The sequence below is a fragment of the Aplidium turbinatum genome, chromosome 12 (genome assembly GCF_918807975.1).
Source record: "Aplidium turbinatum chromosome 12, kaAplTurb1.1, whole genome shotgun sequence".
NCBI classification, from domain to species: Eukaryota; Metazoa; Chordata; class Ascidiacea; order Aplousobranchia; family Polyclinidae; genus Aplidium; species Aplidium turbinatum.
The window spans coordinates 2128225-2155322 of NC_137483.1; the positions used below are offsets into that span (position 1 = coordinate 2128225).

Genomic DNA, 27098 nt, shown 5'->3' on the forward strand with positions numbered 1-27098 from the left:
GTTAAACTGAGTTTGCTGACTTGTTGCATGTCAAGTATCGGCTTGCTAAGTTTTTACTTGCTTAGGTTCATCATTTAGGCTACCAATTTCAGCCACTTGCTGAAGTATTGCTAGCTCAGTTGTTGCTTGCTCAACTGTCATGTGCTGGGATGTAGGAGACTCACTAGTTCCTGGTCAAAGGTAAAGTTTCCCTGCAGTGCATATGACGAGTTTGAAACTCATCGTCGCTTGGCATTTCATTTGATGAAAACCATTTTTTGATATTTTACAGGTAATGAATTACCATATCTCATTACAATGTTTAATTTATTATTTCTGAATTATTATTTTTTTTTGTTTACCAGAAATTGATTTATTGACGTTTTAACTTTACACTTCCTTCAATGCATGATTCTGGTTTGTATTTATTTAGCAATTGTTGCATCATGTCTTTTTCTACAAAAAAAAACCCCACAAGTTGAACAATTGTACAATTAGTTGAGTGACCATTATTATCTCTTTGCAATAATGTTTTCTTGGCAAAAAATACATTTCTGTTTGTAATAAGATTGTCTGGTTGGCAGAATTCTAACCTAATTCAAGGAAGTTATCAGTTTTGATCTGGTTTGACTGATGAAAGTGGTTTGTCTGAATATCTGTTGTTGAGGACTTTTAGTGGTGCGAAGGTCACATGTTTATTATTTCATTCTCTGCATGTTTGGACCTGATTTGAAAAATAAAACGATAATGAATTGAAAATATTTATTTTATACAGTTTCAAAAGTGACACAATTTCAGTAACAAATATGACAAAATTGTTTAGCACCCAAGAAGATTAAACTTAAATATTATATTTAAGAATTACTGCAATGTATGGTTTATTGCAGTGGTTCTCAACCTTTTTGTCTTGGCGGACCCCTTTTGGTACCTTCGAAGTGGTCGTGGACCCCTAAACAATATTTATCTGAAAATTTGGTATCCTGTATCGCGTCTCCTAATAGAATCCAATGTTTCCAAGTTTTACACCTCTAAGAAAAATTTGCTTAACTCGTGACGCACTTATGACGATTGATGACATTGATGAAATTATGTTATGGGTTATATGTCGGCACACATGATCAAAATGCAGTAAGATATATGCTGATTTAATGTTTTTCTATAATTTTATCAAAAAGTAGTAGAATTTTTGCGACCATTACAAAGAATTTCTCCCTTGTTTCATTTGTAATCAATACTTCGTGGTAATCACAATCATGGCAAAACTGTCAGTGGTGATAGCCTGCTGACTGACGTTTGTATTTCCAAGTTAAGCATTGATCAACAATCCGCTGTCTCAAAAGAATTAAATTGAACATAGCCTTATTAAAAATGTAATTCATTTGTATGATTTTTTTTAGTTAGGAAACTAAACCTTTGTACGATGCCATTTGAAATTTCAAACGACGCACCAATGCGTTGCGATGTACAGTTTGAGAATCACGTTTAATACACAAATAAAGCACAACCAATTTTTAAATTTCGTAAATTATTATCAATCATGTTGCAAACTCGGAAATTTTCACGGACCCCCTAAAATCGCTTCGCGGACCCCAAGGGGTCCGCGGACCCCCGGTTGAGAACCACTGGTTTATTGTGTGTAATTTTCACATTGCTTTTGCATACTTCTGTGTCTTAATCATTTTCTTTTTAAATAATATAATATAATTTTTTATAGTATGACAGTTGATCCAATAGGGTATGTGGTATTTGATATATATACAATTATACATGTGATTCTGTTGTAGTTTCTATTTAATTAACATATTTTCAATGGATGAAGAAGATGAACGCAAGAAAAAAGTGGAAGCTGGAAAAGCAAAGGTGAGCTAAATCAGTTTCTTTAAATATATCGGTATTACCGATGTATATATATGCTAATTATTTGTGTCATGGATGCATGAAATACAATGATAAATTGATCATACATGTCTGCAAATGGTTGAGAAGAATTTAGGCTACGGTACATTGTAGAACTTGAAAGTTTTTATTTCTAATGGTTGTATTCTTTTTTTAAAACTATTGCAGCTTGCTAGTTTTCGCAAGAAAAAATCTTCAAAGAAGAAGAGAAACAGTGAAACAGCTTCTTCTACTCCAAGTAAGAATTAGATCTTTCAATATCGTTGTACAGTACAGTATTTGTGCCAAGCTAACAAAACATTTGCCAAACTTTGTTATTGTTTACAAGGGTTTTCTAGCTTCTAACTTGGTGAAAATATGATGTGTTTTAAGTTTTGCAAAACTTCAATATCAACAAGTTTTTTTTTTGATGCAATTGAACGGAAAATACACATGTTTGAAAACTTGCTGAACCGTCTGAACGTTTTCAGGTTTCTTCAAGGTAGTTTCAATATTTTTTGTATTATGTCTTACCTTGCAGAATTGTAGCCTTACGTGGTCTTGTAGTAACCAACATTTATTATATATAATTATTTTTAGGGGATGGTTCACATTCCGAAGAAATAGGTGCTGGAGACAGCATTGCTGTTCAAACGGGTGATGACAATAGTGTACGTGCTTTGTCTCCCTCTGATGAGTCTGACAGGTCAACCACAACTGCGGAGGACATAACCACCGAGGTAACTTTCTGAGAACAGTTGGCTTCCTGTCTTGTCTTTCGCGCACGGACATTTTGCCGAAAGGACATTTTGCCGAAAGGACATTTTGCCGAAAGACGTTTTGCCGATGGACAAATTGCCAAAAGGACTAAGGTTGTGAATGATAGATTGAAACACACTGTGGAGAATATCGATACATATAACCCAAAAAGGAGTTTCAGCAAAATGTCCATTCAGCAAAATGTTTTTCGGCAAAATGTCCGGGTACCCTTGTCTTTAATGTTCAAGTATTTGTTACTTTTTTGCTCGATTTGACCTGTTGTTCGGTTCATTAGCGTCAATTTTTTGAGACATGTTGTTATGTTAGTAAGCAAATAAACAATACAGTAACCATTCTTCTAATTTCAGGAGGAAGGTGGATTCAGCTTGGGATTGTCTCCCATCGAGAGGATACAGGAGTTGGAGCTGACAGTCTCCGACCAGCAAGCAGCTCTTCAGAAGCTTACTCATGAAAACAAAGCTTTACATGATAAAAGTAGGTCACACTATAGTTCACATTGTTTTTATTTACTGCACTGATTCCATCAAGTTTGTTTATGCAGAGTTTCTTAATTGAAGTTGACTGGGCAGGTGTTTGTTCTTTAAATTAATCAAACGATGACTCGTATTAATTTGTTGCTCTGTTTGGTGTTAGCCTTGTTTACATACTTAGCACATTCACTCGAAATTTCTGACTCTGTTTAGATGCTGCTGCTTTAGCACAGCAAGCGATCACACAACGCGACTCTGTCATCAAAGAGTTGCGAGACAGCGTGATGCAAAGCGCCCAACACGTGCGTCATCTCCAGCAGCAGCTGACCAAGACAACAGACGCTGTGATTGACACCGGTGGAGAACAAGGACAGGTGACGATATGGAATTCAATTAACGCATAGTACTCTTGACCATAACAAAACATTTTGAGACTTCTTTTTCACTAAAGAGCTCATTGTCCAAAAACATTTTTTCTATCGTTGTGAGAAAACGGTGTTTAATTGTGCGAGTTTTTTACTGATATATTTCAGTTTGCAACATTGAAGGTTGCCAGCATCATGAGCATGTCAAGAGTCAACCCTATATTTACAAACGTTGTTTGAGTATTTGATGTTTTTCTTTTCATCATCCGTTTGTGCCTTCAGTATACGAGACCTGGCATTTGACCCCGCTAGCAGGGTCCGACAATTTTGCAGCTCGTTTGCAATGCTTTGAGTCGCCTTTGGTTCTGTCCAGGTTTCTTGCACTAATGTCGTCTCTCACCACTTCTGCCACCTTTTTCTTGGTCTTTCCACTTTCTTTCCCTGGACAGAAATTTGCTTTGCCATCACGCTTTGTCATTAAACATACGTTCCACATGCCCCTGCCATCGCAAACGATGTTTTTTTCATGCAATAAAAAGATTGAGTTGTGTTTAGATTGTAGCAGAACTCACGGAAACCCTCTTTCACGCTTTGCCATCACGCTTTGTCATTAAACATACGTTCCACATGCCCCTGCCATCGCAAACGATGTTTTTTTCATGCAATAAAAAGATTGAGTTGTGTTTAGATTGTAGCAGAACTCACGGAAACCCGGCAGAAGCTTGACTTGTACCAAAATGCTATTGTTCGGCAAGAGGAGGCAATGATGCAGATGGCTAGGAAGTTGGAAGAAAAGAGCCTTGAAGCTGGTGAAGCGATTGAAAGGTGTCGCTCACTTCAGGTTGAACTAGACAAGAGCCAAAGTCAAACGGCTTCATCAGAGGAAAATGTATCTGGTTAGTTTTGAAGTTTGATTGGTTGGTCGGTATATGGCAATGGCATGCGACCCGTTTCTGTTCATATACAATATACTATACATGTTTCTGGTTCAGCCAAACCGACTTCTTAATAAAGTTGTATGCAGTACAAGATTTCGATCTTATCCATTAATCAAACTTTTCATTGCGCTTCATTCAAACCAAGAGATGTTGAAGTCAGCTTTGGATCAGTAGATCCGCGTTCGATTCTCTAGTATGCTAAAACTTTTTAATGAGCTTTAGAGTTAATAATGGACTCTTCTGCATCTTTATGGTTGCATTTAAACTGTTTGCGTTGCGTTAGGCTGAGTGTGATGTTGATGTATGTTGTTAGGTATGCAAACAATGGTTAAATGTTTTTTTCCCAGGAGCCATGAAGACCTTACAAGATGAACTGAAGAAGGAGAAACAGTTTAGAGCAGAGCAAGAGGAACAGTTTCAGGATGAGATGAACTCCCTGAAGAGAGAGCTGGAAGACATGAAGATGCAACATCTGGTTCGTAATAATCATGTCATATTGAAAACCTATCTTGTTCTTCCAAGTTGCCCACGAACTTTGATGATGTTTTACTGCGTTTTCATCTTTCGGTTGGCTCCAGCATTCGGTCACTTTATGATTTATACTTCCCCGATTCCTTACAAACTCTTTTAATTTACCCGCTTCATTGCATGGAGTCATCTCACAATTACTGTTGTAGTAGACCATGGTCGATGACAGGACAATAACAAGCAAAAAGTGGTTGGAAATATCCCATATGACTCAGCACCAAACAGTACAGTGTATACTGTATACTCAAATTAGTCTTACCTTTATCAAAAGTGGCTTAGGTAAAGGTGAGTCCCATACTTGAACCCAAGCATCGGGGGATGAAAAGATAAGGTTCTCATTATACTAAGCCATCGGTACTAACGAGAGTAGGGTGGCCAGTTCCTTTCTCTCGGCCGCCTTTACTTCAGCAATTACGCCCACCCAGTTTATTACGTACCCTAGGTTGGTATATGAGCAAGTAGCTTAGAGACATTAATATTAGTTTTTGGCGATCGCTTGCCTCGAGAAAATCATGATCATGTTGTTTGGTTTTTAACCGGAAAGATCAAGCAGGATAGTTGCGTTGAAAAACCGATACAGTTTAATAACGTTAGTTTTGCGTTATAGTTATTGTCTTAGTGTTAGTGCATTGCACCGAGTCACGTGCGCTTGATTACGTCGTGCCTCGCTGTGGATCTGAATAATTTGTAATTATTGCAGCAGGACTTTGTACCTACACAGTGGTTTGTCACTTGTACGATACATATAGCTCTACCCCGGTTAAGACCTCTGTTGAATTCCTTTACATTCATGGGTTTCTGTGGCTATTCTGCAATACCTACAAGTGTAACAGACACTTTACGCCAAAACTTCATCAATTGAATAGGTTTTTAAACTATGTTAACTTTGTTCGTTGGTTGTAGCTGCTTGATGATCTTTTCTACGAGTTCCACGATTATGACGTTTCAATGACGCTCTAGTTCGTGTGAATCGCACGCTTTTGTCCCATCTTGATTTACCGTTGGTTGTCCGATCGGGTTTAAACTTACCGGTTTTTGTTGATCAATGGCCGATCGTTTGTCACGCCTGATTGGGTTTCACTACGCTAGAGTCGGTCCTTGAATAAACAAAAAGATTTGATTTGAATCTTGCACCGACCGATATCTTCCACAGTAGTCCACTGCCGATTAGCAATTGTCCTTTTACATTGTTTCAACGTCGCTACATGTAGAAACGATGCAAAATCGACAAATTGTGCTCGTATTCTGGTTGCTGTTTCAACTCATCTGGTGTTGAATGTTGTAAAAACATAAAATAATTTTTTGAACGAATTATTTGTCGTTTGACAATAGTCTTTGTGATGCTATCGGTTGTTGCATAGACGCAATACTTCGATTTCCAATTGTAAGTCCTCGTTCGTTACTCACTACGCGCTAATTGTTGCGTGGTTTCAATTATTACAAGTTGTTTGATACAATGATGTATTGTTTGTGGTTTGTAGAGATTCACTAATTGTTGTTGTTACGAGCATCAATGTATCTTTGGTGGAACTTGGTTTTTCTAAATAAATATTGTGGTAGCACATTGAAAAGTTACATAAAGCACAAGATTGTTTGCACTTGTAGCAGTATTTGGAGTGAAGTTTGTGTTACACTGTTAATGCAGCGGAATATTGCATGTAACTCTTCGTAATGCTATTTTTTTCTAAGGACAATACCTAATGATAATTTTTGTCAATGAGCTAGGTTTATAAAACGTTCAAAGAGTATGAAGTCATGTTTTGGAATCATAACTTAATATATATGATATAGTTTTAAATACCAATATACGGATCACACCGGTGGTAAAAAATCCCTCAAAATATTGTGCTAACCTTTAACCTCTATCTTTGTTGCTAGTACATTTTTGTACAAAAGTTTTCTATCACAATGTACATCATTGAAATGAACAAAGTGGCTTCATGTTGAATCCTTAACGTTGTGAAGTGGATTATGCCGGTCATACTCCACAGAGAAGGCGATTGTTGCTTTGAACAATTCTTTCTTGAACAACTAAGTCATAGACGCACTTATTCTTTATTGCTAGTTTTTCATTTTATTGGTCACAATAGAGAATATCAACACGTGATTTCTGTCACAATGAAATCTTCATACAACTGATCCATTTGTTATTACAGCGTTGTCGAATATAAAATGAAAACAAATCTTTCTTTCGTCATTGTTCGAGACTTCCAGCACCCAAAAGAACGAATAGTATTTTGATTTTTCATAAGCGCATACCTTCCAGAAGTAGCTGTTGTTGTCAAGGGATTGCTTTGTTGTGTTTTGACCGTTGTTGTAATGAGACCCCCCCTGTTCAACTGTGGTTAGGTTCAATTCAGTTGGACTGGTTGAAAATAGTTTGCATCTTTGGTATCATTGCAGAGCAGAAAGGATGTTGTGAGGTCTTCGTGTAGTATAAAATAAACCTAGTTGGTACTGGACGGTCGCAGAAAGCTGCAAGTTAATATCTGCCAACGTTTCATCGGCCAGTTAGGATTCATCAAGGTTTTTCAAGTAGCCTATCAGTGTTCAAGGTATAAGGTATTCGGTATCTTGCTTCAAATGCAAATGATGGGAAGGTACCATCTTGTCTATTGTCATTTACTCAGCGGAATAACGACCCCATGTTAAAGAAGTATGACGAACGGGTTTCATTCAGTCAGTTTCACAAGAGAATCGCTACAAGTTTGATTGTTTCTTCAGAGGGTCATTTATAATTTGCTGCAAGTCGGTTGCGTATCAATAGAGCGAGTTAGGATAAATAAGCCCATTTTCTTCATAATTAATATTGATTAAACTATTTTAATGTTCCACCCAAATGCTTTTCTACCCTAAAATGATGAAGACGATCCCTGTACTGTAGACGGATGTTATCCCAAGATGTTATGAGCAGGGTCGGTTTATGTGTATTTTGAACGTTTTATGTTTTGTTCCAGGATTTGTTTATTAATCGTTTTGCTGATGTCCAGATGTTGAAATTATTAGTTGAAAATCAGTAAACATTGCTGAGAAATAAATTTCTTCCAGATGGATGAACAGACTTCCGCAGGAGGATATGATCCTGAAGATCTTCGTGCCTACCGGGAGCAAGCGGCTCAGATGCAATCCCAGCTGGAAACCGCGTACAGGGACATTGAAAAGCTGAAGAAAGATCACGATAAAGAGGTCTCAGTAGCAACTTTATAAAATTGTTTGATTGAGAGAATATTTATCCTACGATTGAGAAATCGTTACCGGAATATTATTTCTGTTAGATTTGTGTGTTTGTACTTGACATCGCAAAGCAGATCTTTTTCTTCTATGTGTGAACAACGCATGCATGATCGACGGCCTTTTAAATTTCAATAAAATTTTAAGTTGCATTTGACGTGGTTAAACTGACTAAATTAAACAAACTTTATTTTGGTTTCTAAATCACGATGCAGTTTTGTAACTTTTGGATTTGTCAATCAACACAGCTCTGCACTGTACAATAACTTGGTCTAAAAATTTTGAAAGTTTTTTTGTGAAAGTTTACTTTTCTCCCTTAGTGTTTCCATTTTATTCTTCAATTTTGTGACTACTTTGAAGCCATTGCGGTTGGCATCATCGCATACCGCGGCTGAGAGCATTGTCATTGTCTTCATGCTGTCGAGGTGACGCTTTCACACTACACTCGCTATGACAGGTGATTCAGTTGAACCAGCAGTTAGTTGGAACGGTGGATGAATATGAGACTAAACTGCAAGAGGAAAGAGCGATGGCTGAGGAGATGGAGCAGAAGTTGGAAATGTCAGACACTGGTATGTTGCTGCTAAATGATATAGATACTCTCGACAAATAGGATATTCTCAACCTGGAATACAGACTTTAAGAGTAAAATTGTCGGATTGTTTGGTTAATCTCAGAAATATAGAGCCCGAAAAGCAAAAACTAAAATCATTTTAACAATGTTTCGAAAATTGAACTGTTTTTATCATCATTGCTACAAATCGAGTGATTCCATTCGTTTTGCAATAAATGATGAAAACAATTTTGTTTTTTGAGGCTTCTGTATGTTTTACTCATACAGATTAGAAATGTTTAACTTATGTCTCGTCGTCGTCTGAGCTTCTGGGGCCGAGGGTCTATCCTTTTACCACCCCAGATTCACGATGTTCCCGGACTACACTGGAAGGCTGCTAGAGAGCAGCCAGTTTTTAGTTTCATCATCCATGACGCGCAGACCTTCCACTCCGTTAGGTGGCTTGAAGATGGTACAGTCATTGATGATGTGGTCTGCGGTCTGTTCTCAGTGGAGTGGAGGGAACGGTCCATTTTCATCCTCGAAATCAGTTTTACATGTTATTGCTTCTGATCCTCCAACTCAGTCGAGATTTCTTGGCTGAGTTGGTAGAGCATTGGCCTGCAGCCTGAGACCTCACCTTGTACAAAGTTTTTGTTAATTTTGTCTCCAATTTAGTCACATCAATGCGCTTGTCTTCATTGCAGTGAGCTCTGAGATCCAGGCTTCCTTCAGCAAACAATTGGAACAACTGGAGGAAGAACGCGACACGTTACGTCAGCAATTGCGTCAGTCCCAGCATCGCGCGAAGGAAAATTCGGCTTCAAAGAATCAAATCAAAGTTTGTGTTTACAATTTTCAAGTGTTCAGACAATAGCAATTTCATTGAAATAATTTAACGTTTGCGCTATTGGGTTGGTGGAACGTGAGTACAAGATACGCGATCAGTAGATGCAGGTTCGAGTCCTATCGTGGCCAAACAATGTCAATTGTTTTTTAATATCCTCTTGATAATGGTGCTTGTATCCAGTTGTAAATGGACCTTGCTTCTTCTCAATCACCATCTATATTCTTTGCATTCTACCTAGCTATCTGCTTGTTCTCAGACGTGCTTGGAGCTCCCCATTGGTGGAGGTGGCCGATTTTTTCCTTGCAGTTATTGTCTTATCTTATATTCTCCATCTCGATCTGTCCATCGCATCTTTCTCCTTCTCTTCGACTTTGTCTGCCTCATTCTGCACCTGTTTTTCTCGTATTTCTTATGGGCGTCCCCGTTTCCTCTTCCCATCCACCTTCAAAGGTAATGCTTCTTGAAGAAAACTACCTCCTTCCTTAGCACATTCCCATACCATGTTACTCCATTTGCTATGGTGCTACTTTCATTCATAATAGTGCGGACGACTTTATCTCTCTAGAGTCTGGAGGAGGAGGTTGTGTCTTATCAAGCTGAGCTTGCAGAGGCTAGCGAGAGGTTGGAAGACTCCGAAAAGAAGCGACGACACTTACGCGATGAAGTGGAACGAGCACAAGAAGCTTTGGAGAAAATGGTGATGCATTTTCTTTTGAACCAACGTCTTGGAACAGTACAGTGGTTTCTAAATATATTTTACTGGCACCTTTTGAAGATTAAAGAGATTTGTAAGAAATAAAACCACAAGCGTGATAAGAGAAATTGCATTGCCCGTTTTGTTCGCAATATCGAACCAGCAGCCAACCCAAACTTGTCGTCACTGTCACTGCGGCCGACTTTTCTGCATTGTGTCGTAACAAGAAGGTGCGCTAATCTTTTGCTTAATCAGCCCAGCCCGCAATAGAAGGTCGCATGAAGTTAGCTTACTGCAACTTGCGTCACAGCTACTCATTGTTACGTCACAATCACAGAACAACGAGAAGTCGAAGCTCCAAAGCGATCACGACGAACTGACCTTCAGTTATGACCAGCAGAAGGAGCAATGCGACGAACTCAACAAAGCGATTGAAGAGAACTTTCAACAAATGGAAGCTATTGCTACTAAGGTGAACAGATAAGATTGTTAACGTTGATTTGATGTAGAGTGATGTTATATTTAAAATAAATTAAAATTCGGTATTTTAATTTGCCAAGGATCATCATCTTACAAGAGCTTTGGTTAAACAGACCAGTTCACGTTCACGACACTTAATGGCAAGCCAATATGAGTGGAGCAGCTGTCTCGAAGACTATACGTCACTTCACTGCTTCCTGTCGTTTGTTGAATCGCATCTGTGATCGCAGTGTACTGTATGTTATCGCAATGGGCGCAAAGAAAAACATGATTATTATTCACCTTTTTCTTGCGCAGCAAAAGTTTGTTTATCATTTTTTACCTTTGTCCCTGGCGAAGCAAAGGCCCCGCAGAATTATTGGAGAATTACAGATCACTAATACTCGTAATGCTGAACGCTTCACTGGGAAATAGCTGCCAATCTTAATTCTAAGAAAATGTTTATTTTTTAGCACGAAAACGAAATTTTTGAGTGGAAAGCTAAGAACGCGATGCTCGCGAAAGCAACTGAGGAAGATCAGGAGAAGAATGAGGAAGTCCTGAGGAAGCTGAATCAAGAACACACGGAGGAATTGAAGAACCTGCACTCCCAACATCATAGACAGGTACACAGTCACAAGCAGACGTTTTTTGGTAAAATGTTTGTTATTTTTTGTTGTGTTTCGATGTGAAGGGGTTTGACCATCAGTAAGTTGTTTATTTAGTTGATGACAACTAAAATGCCAAAACAGTTCATATTTATCTTGTAAAATTATATTGAACCTAAATAGATTGTAAGTTGTTGAAAATTGGGGACATTTTGTGCGATCTTGTATTAGCCGTACACAAATACCTTAAAATGAACTTGGATAATTCAGGGCGTTAAGTTGCTAGAACAGTGTTTATGAATATTGGATGAGGAGCTACTTGCAATGGAGCAGAATAATAAACGATTCCAAAAAAAGAAACTAAATTATTGATGGAACAGTCAGCAAGTCATTTAGGTGTTTAGCACGTTGCAGTGCACTTGCAAAAGACATGTTCTTGATATTATGGGCTTTATAGAATAAGAACTTGCACTTGAAATGGTTCAGTGAAGTAGTTTTGATAACTTTGTGTGTATGCAATGTTAGAGAGAGCGTTTGGATAACAAAATGGTTGGAAGAAGTTGAAATATACTGAGAAGATATAGATTGGGAAGCAGGTTACTTGCAGTTTAATGTGGCATTGGTACTAACAGATAGCAAGTTCTCATGAGTTACTATCTGAAGAATGAGAGAGTTGCTTTATGCCATGTAATCTAGTACTGGATCTCATCTAGGAACTAGCCAGTCTCGTTAGTGCCGGTCGAGTGTGATCTCGATCTCGTGAATCTTGTCTTCTCATTCCCCAAAGCTCAGTAACTGAGTATGGGACTATTTACAGTGCTAGTACACCTACCTTACCACTCATCTACAGTAGCCCTGGGAAAGTGATGTAACAATAAGTTCTGATCATTGCAATGCCGACATGCATCTTCACAGCGAGTGATGCACCACAACAGTTTTAATTGACCCGCAAAATCACAGGTGTGAAAGAATTACATTGACTGCTGCAAGTTATTTTCCTTTCAAATAGATTTCAAACAATCACTTGTGATGACGCTACAAGGCAGTCGGAAGGCTACATATGAGATTAGTTTGTAAATCTTAGGAATTTAGGCCAATGACGACTAATACAATGTATAGAAGATATGCAGGTATAGACCCAAACATGTTCGTCAGTTCAAGTTGTTTTTATTTCTAATCACCGCAACAAAAGCAACACATCCTAACATGCAACAGGCATAGAATAGAAAGAGATAGAAGAAAGCGACAACACGCCGACTTTAATGCGTTTCTACAAATATACCTCTCTTGAAAGTTTGGAGAATTAGTGATTAACTTTTTCTCTTTTAGGCAGCATTTTGTTTGTTGCATGTAGAAAATGGTTATTTTGCTCCCTAACTTTCAAGCTGAGTTGTTCTAATTAAGAGCAGTGTTGCCAAAAGAAAAAGCTTTATTGAAGTTTTGTTGCCGGCAGTATGGAGCTTTTCAACCCAGCTTCTTTGCTTGTGGAGTGCTCACGTTCCTCCGAAGCCAAAGCTGAAGTGTCCAAATGCTCCTCTTGCGGATGTGTTTGTGTTGTGTCCCGGATGCATCGGAGCGAGCTGCGGCTTATCAAGTTTGGAGCATTTCCTCCTGGATCAAGTCCTCCTGAAGTTGGGAAGAGCAATTTGGATGGATATAGAGACTCTGATTCAGACTCCGATAGAAATTCATGCTGTTGCGTTTGCCACATCAATGATTTCTCCTCATCCCGATCGACATCACGTAGCATCTCACCGATCCAGGAGCTTGGAAACATAGCGAACTGTGATAAACATCCGCATGATGTTGCTGCCGCTCTCCGATGCTGCAAGTGTCGCGACTTGTGCTTCAATTTCATTAAAAAAGTATTAAAAATGAATGGCTGTACCGTACCTCTTTTTGTTGCACGGTTGACTTATGCCTAATTCAAGTCGTATAACGATAATTTTTGTCGGTATTGAAATAATTTGAATCATCATCAATGATGATGATGATGATTGAAATTATTATCTTATATCAATTTCCCAATAATGAATTCTATCTATTTCTAATCGAGTGGAAATCAAGAAAAAGCTAAGAGGGCACAGATCTCCTTCTGTTTTAGGAAAGCTTTTTTGTCAATTCGAAGAATTCTTTTTATATGATTTGCCACTCCTGTCTTGATGGAAAGTGTGTATCATCTGTCGAGAGCACGCAGCTTTCGTGACCAGAGACTTGATTTTAGCGCTGGTGACATTAATCATTATGACGTAACACTCGTATTTGTTGCATCATAATAATTACCGATGTGTGACGTGCTAGATGGACGAGCTGAAGAAGGAGATGGAGAGACAGCTCGATTCGACGAAGTGCTCACTCGACGACGCGCGGAAGGAACAGTTGGAAACCGTGAAAGATGTAATTATGACGTGTTTGGCTGTGACCCTCATCAACACGGCCACTGTTCAAACCAATGCGGTCGTGTTGATGAGGGGGTCGGTTGCAAACATTGCGTTGGACTTCGTGACTTATTTAAAAAATTGAGTATATTAAAAGTTTGTTGAATAGTTTTAAGCAACTACATGGATGGTTGTAACAATGTTACTGTATCAAACACGCATGTTGGAATTCAGTCATGAACTTCCATTCCACATCGCGGTTTTTCTTCATAGCATGCATTAGCCAGGGCATCACCTTCATTTTGTTTATGGAAACATGGATTTGATTGACAGGTCCACGAGCGAAGTCACGACCGGGAGTTTACTAGGTTGAAGGAAGACCATGAAAAGTCCATTGAGAAGGTGATGGCGGCTCATAAGGAGGAGATCGAAGCTGTGAGGATGGAGGAGCGAGAATTGAAGGCTCTCGCTGGAGAGCAGCTGCGGATGGAACTTAAGGTTTGTCATGGCAACAATCTTCTGGTTGGACTGTGAGGTCAAAATTCATCCACTGTTGCAATCACAATGGTATCATTCTTACGTCATTTTTAACAAAGCCTACATTAGTTTGCAATTCATGCCTGAACGATTATGATGACCTCCAACCACGTCGGACATTCTCGCCATGTTTTCTAACCAAAGTAGGTTACCAATTCATCAAGCAGGGTGGTCTGTTCACATTTGCAACCTTAGTGTTGCTGGTAAATGCCACCGCAGGCATATTATTTGTTAATCAATGCATCATCTCGATCTGATATCTTCAGGAGGAGTTTGATGCCACGCTTGAGAAGGAGCTGAGTGTTCTCAAGAGGAGCTTGGAGCAGGAGAACAATCTTGCCGAAGCGGAAATGGAAGAAAAGCATCAGGAAGAACTGATGAAAATGAAGCTAGACCATGAAGAATATTTGAAAGGTTAGTTCAAATTGTGGAAAGTGTTTGAAGACTGCAGCTTTTAAAGTGTCGAAGCTATAAAATGTCGATTTTGAGACTGCAATTTGCCTTCAGAGACTCCGATTGTTCCTGGAGTCAACTTTTGAAAGGATGACTTACAACCATTGCAATTTTGCGTGTGCTGCATAAAATACTTGAAAAAACTTCTTATACAGCAACAAGGAGCGACAGAAGCGACTTTCATTGTATTTGAGTGGCATGTGCTGTAAATGATATTTTGAACGAATTTTATGTTTTAGTTAAATGTACTATATCCAAATTGGTGTTACTGCCATGTTGATGAGAAAAAATGATTTCAATTACAGAAAATATCCAAGAAGAGCTGGAGAAACAGCAAGTCCTCCATGAAAAGGAACTTTTGCATCAGAAAGAGGAGCTTGATGATGCTCTGGAGGCAATGAAGAAGCAGTTTGAAGAAGCACAGGAGGCGATTTCTGCGGAACACGCCCAGTCTCTCGCGAAAATGGAGGTGAGGACCAGTCCCATGGATTTGTCTTGGGTATCCCAAACGAAAACAAAGGGAATCTTTCTTTATATATCTAGGAATGAAAACATGGAAATTTCATTAAGAAAACGATTTTTAAAAGTTGCTCATCAAATTTTCAAACATTATCTAGGCCTATTTCAAGAGCTTTTTGTATTGCAATGTTTGTTTGTTATCTACCACAGCAACTAGCACCTGTGTACCATGCCCCGCCCCGGACAGACACTTACTTGATGGTTTGCTTGAAAATAACTCGGCTATAAGCTTCATTGTGTTTTAGTTTACTTAAATCTCTAGGAATAAAGCTATACTCTAGTAAAAAGGAGCAGTGAATTGATTTATGGGAGTGTCCATTTTCAGACTTTACAGAAGCCATTTTTTAAAGTCTAAATCTGTCAGTTTTACATATTTCAGCTCCAATAAGAATGTGCATAAATAAACGTAGTTGAGTATCGAACCCGGGTGGTGTGAACCTGATCTACAAAGCCAGCCCATAGTAAGAGACAAATATAGAATTCCTTTCCAGAGTGAACTTGAGGAGATCCACTCGAAGGAAGCGATGCGAGCATCCAGTGCTGATGATTACGTCACCAAGTTAGAAGCCGACTTAAAGGAAAGCCACGAAAGGAGCGAACAGATGAAGCACGAGGTTTGTGGGCCTGAGATAAAGGACATTAGTTGTTTCAAGATTTATGTTGATAATCGCAAAGATATATACTACTCGTATACAAGAAAATTCTATAAGATTCTATTTGAATAAGGTCCTTCTGATGATCCTCATTTAGGTGAAACAGGCTGTTAAGGTTTCAGATATTAATAATTATATTTGATTTACTACTCGTATACAGTATCCCAGACAACAAAATCCGTCATTTTTACCTTGAGTCAACGTCTGCAGACGTTGAATCAATGTAAAAACGACGGGTTTTGCTGTCTGGGATAGCAATACGTCCTCAATAAAAATCATGCTCTACGATAAATGTCAATAGGGTTCGGCATTGTGTGTTCTTGTGGGTTTTGACACTTCTTCAGTAAGAAATATGCACAAAACTGAAATAAACAACTTTGCTTTGATTACAAGAGTTTCATCTTTCGATTTTTCGATTTGTCCACCTCATGACGAAATGTGTGAAAACGTGTAAATCTGAAACACTTTATGTTTCTTGTAGCATAATAATCTTAAACGAGACCTGCTTGATGGCTTTCACTATAATGTTCTAATGTCCTGTAAAGATTTTTGTCATATAAGTTACTCTGTAAAACCTGGAAATTAAATTTCTTCTACTCCTCATCGATGTTCGTCCTCGGAAGACGTGATGCTGGTGCGTTCGTGAAGGGAAAGTGTGCGGCGCATGTTTGTTTGTCCACGTCACATATTTGTTTGTCCACGTCACAATATTAATTGTTCCAGATGGCGAAGCTCCACCACAAACTGGAAGCGCAAGTTGAACACTTGGAGAAGGATTACGCTGAATCTCTCTCGGAGGTGAAGGAGAAGTATGAGACGGAGCTCCAAGAGAAGAAGGATCAGGAGGATGCTCTCAAGGAGGAACTCCTCACTGTGCAGGCGGATAGAGACCAAATATTTGCCCAAGCTGAAGGTGTTGTGATCCTACATTTAAATTTTTAGTTTAGATAGAGAAGTTTTTTTTCAACTATAAAACAGACGAAACGTAGCAACAACATGGCGTTTAACATTATGAAAGAAACGAAAATAGCAAACGTTTTCGGCTATACATCTAGCTCTTGTCAAGCCTCTGAAAGATGTGTAATGAATTATACTTCAAGGAATTGTTTTTCAAGTCTTGGCAAGAGCTAGATGTATAGCCGAAAACGTTTGTTATTTTTCTTTCTTTCATAATGTTGAATGCCACGTTGTTGCTGAGTTGCGTCTGCATAACATTTGAAGTTACGACGTTTGGTATATTTTATATGCTTTTGTGTTTTATGTAGTGGTGAAAATCGTTTGCAGTTTTTGCATGTTGTAAAAAGTTTTGAAGCAAAACATTATCACTAACGCCGGAAGCAAATATTAATGAAAAATCTATAGCTTCATAAAACAGCTCTGTTGCACCATAAACTGATGATACACAACAAAGTAATTTGGACGAATGAGATCATGCAACAAATAACCGAGCAACAAAACAAATGTCACATTGAAAGTATTTTCTTCCAGAGAGCCAAAAGCGATTGGCAGCTCTTCATCATGAGGAGTCCTTGAGAGTTCAGGAAGAGCTGGATCAGATGGAGGCTAACCACCAGGAAAAGATTGAGCAGATGCAGTTTGAGATCGAGTCTTTGAGGGCATCCCGGGATGACTTCCAGGTATGTGATGTGGATTGATTCTGAAAGTATTTGTCACTGAGAAAGCTTCTTTGAGAGCTTAATCCTGGCAGTTTCGCATACTTGTGGAGGCCACTGACTCAGGCCCAGTCACCGAGATTGTCACTTATAGACTCATCAGTGGCACTGACACTTTTACAGGGTCATTTAATGACAGGCGCATCATGGCACCCCTTGACATGCCTTTATGCTTGCCATTGCGTTACCATTGACCTCGCAATCTAAGGCATTGACAAGTCTGTTCACAAAGCGAAACAACAACTACTGTATGTTTTTGAATGCTGGTCTATTAGAACTGGGTCTTAATTTTCATTAAAATAACTTCACAAAAACTGATTTTTTTAAAACTTAATCTCCTCAAGGATCTTCGGAGCCAGTTAATCGCCCGGAACGCTTCCGTGGAGGAGATGGCCCGGATGCGGGAGGAGTTTGCTGAAGAAAAAGCAAAACTGATAAAAGATCACGAAGAAGCAGAGACCAAATGGAGGTAGCCATTTTTACCCATTCTTGTGTTTTCAACGTTACTCTTGGCTGCTGAACGGAACTTGTGCGGTTCTCTGGCAAGAGATGAAATGAAGATGATAGATTTTCTTGTAAATTTAACTTTCCTTCTAATGAGTTGGTGCCCAGTCTCATTCTGAAAGTATTGCTCGAAGGTGCAAGGCGCTTTTATGATTCATCATTGCTTATCATGACGTAACAATACCCAGGGAGGAGCACCAAGAGGAAGTGAGGAATTACGAGGAGCAGCTGCAGCAACTCCTCTCCAACTTGAACGAGAGTCGCGAGAAGCTGGCGGAAATGGTGTCAGGGCCCGCCACCACCGAGTCCTCCCCAGCGCGGCCCCTCTCGCAAATGTCCGACTACGATTCCAGCAATGTCGCGGCTTTGAGCAAAGACTACCGCAAGTGTGTTCCAAAGTGGTTTTTAATTTGTGTTGCTGATGTGTAGCTTTTGAAACAATTGTGCTTTTGCTTGTGTATTTGAAAAAATTGTGGTTACAGACAGTTTTTAAAATTTAATGGGGTCCTTCATTGTTTCAAAGGATCGAAAGGAGGGGAAAATTTGAGAGCCTCTGCGTTAGGTTTTTGTCTTAGTCTACTGTATATTCATCCGCACGTCTGACCACCAATTAGTCATGTGATAAGCGAAAGATGTCCAAGCTATTGAATCCTGTTCGAGAATACTATCTGTGATGTAAATAACTGTCATAGAATAATTAACATTCTGTTTCTCTGGCTATAACTTCCGGAAGACATGCGCAAAGAACAAATAGAAGTCTTACAATTTGGTCAAACTCGTACCCTATTGGTCGAGATTACTTGATACGTCACTTGAATGCTACCAACCTGTAGACGACTTCTTGTCATGATTTTGTGACTTTTAAGCGCCATGAAGTTGACCAATGTGGCCGATGTTTCCGGGTTGAGTGACACTCTGGAAAACATCCCGGAGGCTCAGGAATCGGATCATAAATCTTCCTCCAGCGACTCTGGAAGCAGTTCTTCCTCCAGTGACTCTGGAAGCAGTTCTTCCTCCGAAGATGAAGAGGAGCCGTCTGTCGTCGCTGAAGAGGACAATGCAGGGGAAGAACTTGAAGAAGTTTTACGAAATAAACTTGAACAAGCAGAAATTAAACTTGACAAGTAAGTTCAGTATTAGACTTAATGCTGATTTATTTCATGCTTGAGACGTTAGATATTACACCACATAGCCGTTAGCTCCTTCATATCCGAACATGGTATAGTATCTGACGTGTCAAGCATTAAACTAGCCAACTAAATGGTTATTACTTTTAGTGCTAAAACGTGATTTGAGGATGGAAAATGTTTAAATGAAACGTTAGATTTTCTGCTAATTTGGCCTTTGCTAGCCTTGTCACATAATTATCATGTCAACATCTTGATGCTACGTATTGATATTTCACATTGACTGTAGTGTACACAATCCTTCGCGTACCTTGCTTCCGTCCAAGGTAAAGATTTTAGAGATCAATTTTAAAACTGATACAATCTGATTGAAGGTTGAAGACGGATCATGCGCAAGCGATCGAGGATCTCCATGAAGAGCATAACAAAGTCCTGGAGGAGCTCAGGGAGGCAGCAGAGGCGGATTTAGAAAAGATAAAAGAGACACAAAAACAAGGTTGATTGGCGCATTGTTGTCATAATTAGGCAATTGTTGCTGTAGTGTATATTTATGATTGTCACCTGAAAGGGACTTTTCAGCAAGCAAAAGTTTCCATTGTTACGTCTGGTGACGTTGAAACGATGCAAAAGTGGTGGCATTTTCTAGCTGGGTTACGTCCGAGATGTGGAACGTTTTCGGCCCTTTTCATATCTTTTCATGTTTGAAGTGGTCACCAGATTTCTATCACAAGGATCTATCCCTTTATTAATTATTCTTGATTCTCTGCCGATCGTATGAAATCAAAGTGGCCCCCTCACAATATTGACCGTTGCTCGCAGTTGACACTCATCGTTGACACGCATTCATCAGTTGACACGCATCCAACACATTTTTAGGAATGTGTTTGTTTAAACTAATCCAGTGTCTATAAAGCTTTTGCAAGTTAACATATCCACAATGCTTGCTTTTACGAAGAGAGTTTTGAAGCCAAATGTTACCACTGCCACACTTTGCATACAGCTTTGTTAGATCTGCAGCAATCCCACGATGAAGATATGAAGAAGCTTAATGAATCACACAACAAAGAGGCGACACAGATCCGGCTTCAATGCGCGTCTGATACCGCCACCCAGGTATTGTTGCTTGATGACCTCTATGCGCAGCCGGTCCTCCGTATTTGCCGATGTTAGGGTCGAAGTCGACCGCGAAAAGCTTGAAACCTCGATTAGTTGACACTATTCTAGAATGCTTAATAACTGATTTTGATCCCTAAAGCGTCCCTCATTCTAAAAATACTTTGGGTTTCCTTCGGACTAGTTTTCAAACATCTTTCAAAACTCAACTAGGCCAAACATGTTACATTACTGTTTATTGCTGCACTTTTCTTGTCTCATGTAAATGTCATCCAATATTAGGTTGAAGAAGAATGTGCAGCCATGCGTGAACAAGTGAAAGCAGAATTTCAGCTGGAGATGGATTCCTTGAAGCACCAGATGGAGACAGAGAGCAACGAGAAGCTCGACCTGGAGCGCGCGAAGCACGCCGAAGGTAGATTGTTTGCTCATAATGCAACAATGAAGGGAGTGGGTTGCTTTTCGATGATTTTAAATTACAGAATTTCGAACTGTGCGTACTGAGTGTGCACTGCAATTTTTATGTCATAACGTGGTAATTAGACGTAGCGTGTTGGAGTTGTGTGCTATGACGCTGTGTTATCTGTGCAATGCACAACCTTGATCTTGCGCAGAACTCGAAGAACAATCGAACAAATTATCGTCATCAATGGAAGTACGGATCGCGGCTGTCATGTCGGAATTGCACGGCCAGAAGCAGGTCAGTGGAATGGTCCTGCCTACTTTGTTTCGTCACAAACGAGTGAAACCGGTTTATTACTGGCCTTCTCAGTTTGTGTTGTTTCGTGTCTTTTGTCTGATCTTGAGGAGCCGGTATGTTTAATCTTTGGAGTTTACATTTCGTTTGGAAGCCTTCAATCTTCTAATGATGGTGTTGACGCACAGGAAGCTCTTCAAAAAGCATTTTCCGGATATCAGGAGGAGATGGAGAGGTTGAGATCCGAATACGAGGAGAGGCTTCTTGCTTCCTCTCAGGAAAAGGAAGACCTGGAGAAGATGAAGCAAGATTTGGAGAAAGGCGTGAAGCGATTGGAAAGCGATTTTCAAAAGTCAAAGGAAGATTACCAGAAACTAACCGATGACCTTGATAGTGGCAGCAACGAATATATGAAGTAAGATTTCCACCGAATTTCTTTATTGGAAAGCATCTTGTGACTTTTTTAGAGTGTGTGTAAAAAGGTTAGTTTTACAAGATTGAAGATTGAATGCACGTTTCAGTGGTGTTCTAGTGTTGGTGACTAAGAATGTGAAATGACAACATTACTTCATATCTATACCAATCAATCCACATCATTGTCAACCAATCTTGTTTGTTTTACACAGTGTTGTTGTCTACCAAACACATTTTCTCCTTCAGTCTTGTCGACTTCATCCTTTGCTTGTTCTTTCTAATTTTTTATTTAACAGCATTTGTTTTTGCTGGTCATCATCATGTACCTTCCTCGTATTCAGGGTTGAGTATGAGAGAGAAAACTTGTTATTTCGTTTGTTTCGAGAATAGCACGGTACAATTATGCACAATACGAATAAAATAGCACCATAACAATCTACATACCACAACAGACAGGAAACAGCGAAAGACTATATCAGTTATCGAGTCAGCTCCTTCCCTGTTTTTGCGACAAATGTCAAGTATCGGCAAATTACGTTTCGGTTATATTTCCTATTTCTTATTTTTCCAGTTTCCCATTTGTCACTTTGCGTTCACTTCATGTTCATTGTTCGCGCCAGCAATGAAAAATAAATTAAAAAGTAATTATAAAAATAACAAGTTTCCTGGACTTTTTACTTTGAGAGTCTTCAAACGCATTTTCAAAAATGAATTGTGATGTCACGGAAGACTCCGCAAGGTAAAAAATTACAGGAAACCGGCTCATTGTGACCGCACAACTTTAGAAAAACAACTAAAAACAAGGATACAATTGACCATAATAAAATACAAGGTGATTAGTGAGCCTATCTGTAATTTGATGGACTTTTTATCCAGACAAACTTTGATCATTTAATTTCAGTTTAAAACTAAAACAAACGAATTAGGTTGAAATGTCACCCAATTAAAATTTTGCAGCTTTGAAAAGAAAATGTGGTCTGTTGCAGTTAATAGATCAAGTAACCTAATTAAGATATGAATTACTGTAAAATGGGGAAACAAAATAGAAAACAAGAGAAGGAACAGCTGGAAAGGTCAAATTTACATAAATATGATTGTTGCGTCATAAAGAATGAAAATTAGAATGGAGGCGATGCACCATTGTTCTCGATCATGAGTTTTTTGTATCGCACTTTCATAATTCATCCACGGATTAATATTTTCCAGAATCTTACAAGCAAAGCATGAGGAGGACCTCGAGAGATTGCGCAAACGCCTTGAAGAAGAGCACGAAGAGAGGCAGGAATCGGCTTTAAAGAAACAAGCCGTTATCTTCAAGCAGGTGTGTAGTTGGCTTTGCGGCTATGTATTGTTGATAGCTTTGCGCCGTTAGTTCAAACTGTTGTACAATTTTACAAAATTCATAAAACTCTTTTATCTGGTCCTGTTAGGATTAGAAATTAGATGCATTGCGTTATGGGAATAGTATTATGACGTTTTACATTTTATATTATGATGCAAGGTATAAGAGTACACATGATTTGCAACAGATTGAGTTTCGCTTTTAGCAGCATGATCGTTATTTACTTCACAATGTACTGTAGATACGAACGACCTGTTGTAGCCTGATGCTGCGAGTTCGCTGTGGTAATAGCGAATTGCACTAGCTTTCGGAACACAGTTCCCTAGTCATGTGCTATGACGAATATATCGTGAAGTACATATGACATTTTGCATCTCATATTATGATGCAGGGTGTAAGAGTACACATGATATTTTACAACAAAATTGAAGTTTTTCCATTGGGTAGTTGATTGACGGTTGTTTGCCTAGGGAGCTTGATTTTCTCCCAACAAACACATTTTACACATAGTAATGTTGCGTTCGCCCCCTTGCAGATGCCGTTTACTTTAAATGTCGTCAGCAAGAGGGCGCTATCGAGACTCGCTTTGTTGACACTATGAGAAAGTTCTCTCATCATCTGATCGTGCTTAACATCAGGCGCAAGCGGACTTTGTGAAGCTGCATGAGGAACAGCTTGAAAAGTTCGTCTCTGGTCAGAAGGAGGACGCAGAACTGAAAGAAAAAGAAGTTGACCAAAGATTAGAGGAATTAAAGAAGAGACTCCTCCAAGAGTACAACGAAGAGAAGAAGATCTTGGTAGAAGCTCATAATGAAGAGGTAGCAATATGTTTTATGTATCAACAAAGTAATTGTTTTTGTGCAATTTTTCAGTTAAGTTTGCTCCTTTGATTCAAGCACATCATACCTTACACGAATCTCTGTCGGTGTACAGGTTGTTAAGCTGTCTGTTCGGTTTTGTGTTGCGTGGATTTTGGTTTGAAATTTTGCCAACTTGTCCTTAGCCAGGGCTGTGGAGTCAAAGGGGTTTTGTCGCGTCCAGGGACGGAGTCGTTACAAAAAGACCGCATCCGGCTTGATACAAAACGATAAAGAATAAAATTTTTGCTTGCAATCATTTTTCAAAATAATGTTTCTTGTATTTTGTATTGCACTCTAAAACTCTACCAGAAAAGAGAAGTGTTTGTTCTTGTCAGTTCTTGTGAAAGTCGCCGTTTGAATTTCGATCACAACTTACGGGAAATTAAATTACAAAAAAAAAATGAAGAAGGACAAAAATCAAAAAATCTGGCAACACTGAAGTCGGAATCGGTCATTTATAAACCGAGGAGTCGGAGTCGTATATTTTTCGTCCGACTCCACAGCCCTAATTGTGACAGCATAAAATAACAGCAGATGCCATTCCGAACCATCTTGGCTCCATCACTGCCCGGGCATTGTGACTACGTGCATTGCAATTGTTTTTACGTGGAAGTTCAACTTATAATTCGTGTGCAGATGAAAGTTGTTGCTACCAAACTCGTGGAGATCGATGAAGACAATCAAGATCTAAAAGCTGCAAAGGTGAAGCCACTTCATGATGATATCACTAAGAAGGCGTTTGTTGCAACACAATGGTCTTTGTTAAAATAACAATTGCCTCGAAAAAACTACAAATAATGTTATTATCTCTCGGCTTATAACACCAAAAACATAATAATGTTGAAAACACAACAAAATCATAATTGGATTAAAAAAATTCATTAGATGAACAATCAACTTGGGTGGTTCGGTTTTACGAACAATATTAACAAGATGCATGTAACCTGTTCGTGCTGTCAGCACCATTGTAAGCGCGTCACGGTTCGCCATAATTGTGCTCTTGTCATCATGCAAGATTCCTTCCATTCTAGAAACACCTGGTTGATGAGATTGAAACTTTACAAACCGACAAAGCGAATGAACTTTCTGAGATGAAGACCACGCTAGTCAATCAACATATGCTCAAGTTCCAGGTACCTGTGGTCCGTGTAATTTCTCTTCTGTTCATATGAACTTTCTTCAGTCAACTGCAATGCACAATAAGCCTTCACTTAGTTAATGTTGTTGTTTTTGTTCATCGGGTCCAGGCGTACTTTAAGGCTAAGCATATTTAAAATAACGTGCAGCCTAACAAACGATTTCACACTATAGACAGTGGTTCCCAACCTGGGGTCCACGGACCCCTTGGGGGTCCGTGAGAAAGCATTTGGGGGTCCGTAATTACCTTGATGAATTTTAGAAAGAAAAAAAAAAAAAAAACGAAAAGCGATCTTTTTACTTTCATTTCTCTCTTTAAATGCAAATGTGTCAAGCTCAAGCCCGCGAGAATAAATTGTACCGGTATGCATTAAAATAAATCTATGCTGCTGCCTACAGTGTGTACATTGACCTTAAACTACATCTACCACAACGCATGTCGATTACAATCTCATGATTTGAGATCAAAAGAGTTATTACGCATTGAATTTCATTCAAAACTGTGGAAGAATTTTGGTGCGCACAACTGCAAACCTACCCATTCTTGGCAAAGCAAGCGATTATTGTTTTGTTACAATTCATAACCACTTACCTTTGCAAGGCAGGATTTTCAGCTCTTTGTTTTGTTATTGTTTGTTTGTTTGTTTATCTTTATCCTGCATTGCGGGAAAGCGGACTTGAGCGCTATGCATCGGTGTAGGCCTACGCCTTCCGACGTAGCCTACACCTGACCCACGCTGCAGCCGACATCAATGTCTGTTTACGGTTGTCTACTCTACTTATGACTTAAATTTGGTACTACCCATTACTCGAAATCGATCACTGGGTAGGCAATTATCGTAAAGTTTCTTGCCCAGAGAAACAACAGCAATTGCGGGTGGCTGGAGTCGAACATGCAGGCTCTCGACTGCGAGCCCAACGTTATAATAAAAACTAAACATCAAAATCGCCTGGACGTTGAAAACGACATGCATGTTGCATTGTCAAAAACTCAACCACAGTTCAGTCGTTTAGTTCAGGAAAGGCAACAGCAGCCCTCTCATTAAATTTGCTTACGTTGAAAAAGTTTCGGCATGGCACTTTGGGCCATGGATCACCTGAATATTCAAATAGCCTTCTGCTGACATTTCTTGAACAATTCATTCATTTTCTAATTTGAGCAACTGTTTAACCTGATATTTGCCGCAGTAGTCATAGCGGCAATGCAATATGACACAGTGCAGTAGTAGCCTAGAGTGGCATAATTATTACAATAGTCAATACGTAGTATGTTAGGCCTAATTGAGTTTCAGGCAAAATTTAGGTAGGGGTCCGCAGAATTAATAATTTGTCTAAAGGGGTCTGTGACAACAAAAAGGTTGGGAACCACTGCTATAGAGCTTTGTGTCTGTTTTTTATGAGTTGTCATGGCCAGCAATAGCGACTCGGGGCCTTACCCGATGACCCGAGCTTACGTCATTTTTGGTTGTTTAGGAAGCGGAGTATGTGGCGGGCGAATGTGTTCGATTGTTACGTCAGAAAGGCGTGTTCACATAAAGTTGTGAAATAAAACTTGAAACTTTTTGTATTCCAGGAGGTAACCGCTAATTTGGATCAACTTCATAAGGAAGAGGTGGAGAGAGTCATCCAGCAGCACCAGGAAGAAGAAGTCCGACTCCAAGAGGAGATTTCAACCTTGCAGAACAAGATAGAATCCATGGAGTCTGATGCAAAGATGCAGGAAGACTTGTTATCTCAAGAGGAAGATGAGAAGGTGAATAAATTGAAGGAAGAATATGAAAATCACCTCAAACTTCTTCAAGAGCAACATGAAGATGAAGTAAAACAACTCCAAGAGGATCATGACTCCCAACTGCAACAGATTGAGGAGGTTTGTCTTGTGTTTCTAGAACATTGATATGTTGGCCTGACTATTTCCAGAGCTCACCCACGTTACCGAGGTAGAGTCCATGCGCCACGCTCTAACGGTCACCGGTTCGATACCGCTCAAGAGCATGTGGCTGTGTCTCAGCAAGATATTCAATGACATGCTTCAAAGTGGGCTCAAAAAATCTTACAAGTCATTCTCCAATCTCTATGGATTCACGTTTTCGGATTCAAACATTTTTTCGTCATATAATTTATTTTTACTATGTGTTACCAGGAGATCCAAACCCAGGACGAGGAACACAAGAAGAGCATGGAGAAGATGCTTGCATCCCAATCTGGAGATCTTGATCAACTTCAGAAGCAATTCGACGAAGCTCTTACGAAAGCCACCGAGACTGGATTGGTGGAGTCTCAGGTTTGTAGAAGGTTACTTTGAATCCTAAGGACCAGTGTTCGATTCCCTACTCAACTTTTCATGTTGTGTCTGTTAGC

General features: G+C 39.3%; 1 protein-coding gene across 1 annotated transcript in view; it reads left to right on the top strand.

The window, feature by feature from the left end:
- The first annotated feature begins 1731 nt into the window (after positions 1-1731).
- The window catches only part of LOC145781053 (uncharacterized), a 58153-nt gene continuing 32786 nt past the window's right edge, over positions 1732-27098 (top strand). Inside the window, exons 1-34 of the mRNA XM_082592775.1 lie at positions 1732-1839; positions 2044-2113; positions 2455-2594; positions 2982-3108; positions 3318-3478; positions 4158-4365; positions 4755-4897; positions 7996-8121; positions 8624-8738; positions 9427-9560; positions 10135-10266; positions 10601-10735; positions 11196-11348; positions 13632-13727; positions 14042-14206; positions 14512-14659; positions 15004-15167; positions 15709-15831; positions 16594-16783; positions 17359-17507; positions 17888-18012; positions 18236-18433; positions 18914-19171; positions 19549-19670; positions 20175-20287; positions 20570-20702; positions 20902-20987; positions 21173-21399; positions 22605-22719; positions 23379-23558; positions 24237-24302; positions 24632-24733; positions 26311-26607; positions 26881-27021. Coding sequence (XP_082448901.1) covers positions 1789-1839; positions 2044-2113; positions 2455-2594; positions 2982-3108; positions 3318-3478; positions 4158-4365; positions 4755-4897; positions 7996-8121; positions 8624-8738; positions 9427-9560; positions 10135-10266; positions 10601-10735; positions 11196-11348; positions 13632-13727; positions 14042-14206; positions 14512-14659; positions 15004-15167; positions 15709-15831; positions 16594-16783; positions 17359-17507; positions 17888-18012; positions 18236-18433; positions 18914-19171; positions 19549-19670; positions 20175-20287; positions 20570-20702; positions 20902-20987; positions 21173-21399; positions 22605-22719; positions 23379-23558; positions 24237-24302; positions 24632-24733; positions 26311-26607; positions 26881-27021 — 4893 coding nt within the window. The 5' untranslated portion in view covers positions 1732-1788. The remainder of the gene's footprint in view (positions 1840-2043; positions 2114-2454; positions 2595-2981; positions 3109-3317; positions 3479-4157; positions 4366-4754; positions 4898-7995; positions 8122-8623; positions 8739-9426; positions 9561-10134; positions 10267-10600; positions 10736-11195; positions 11349-13631; positions 13728-14041; positions 14207-14511; positions 14660-15003; positions 15168-15708; positions 15832-16593; positions 16784-17358; positions 17508-17887; positions 18013-18235; positions 18434-18913; positions 19172-19548; positions 19671-20174; positions 20288-20569; positions 20703-20901; positions 20988-21172; positions 21400-22604; positions 22720-23378; positions 23559-24236; positions 24303-24631; positions 24734-26310; positions 26608-26880; positions 27022-27098) is intronic.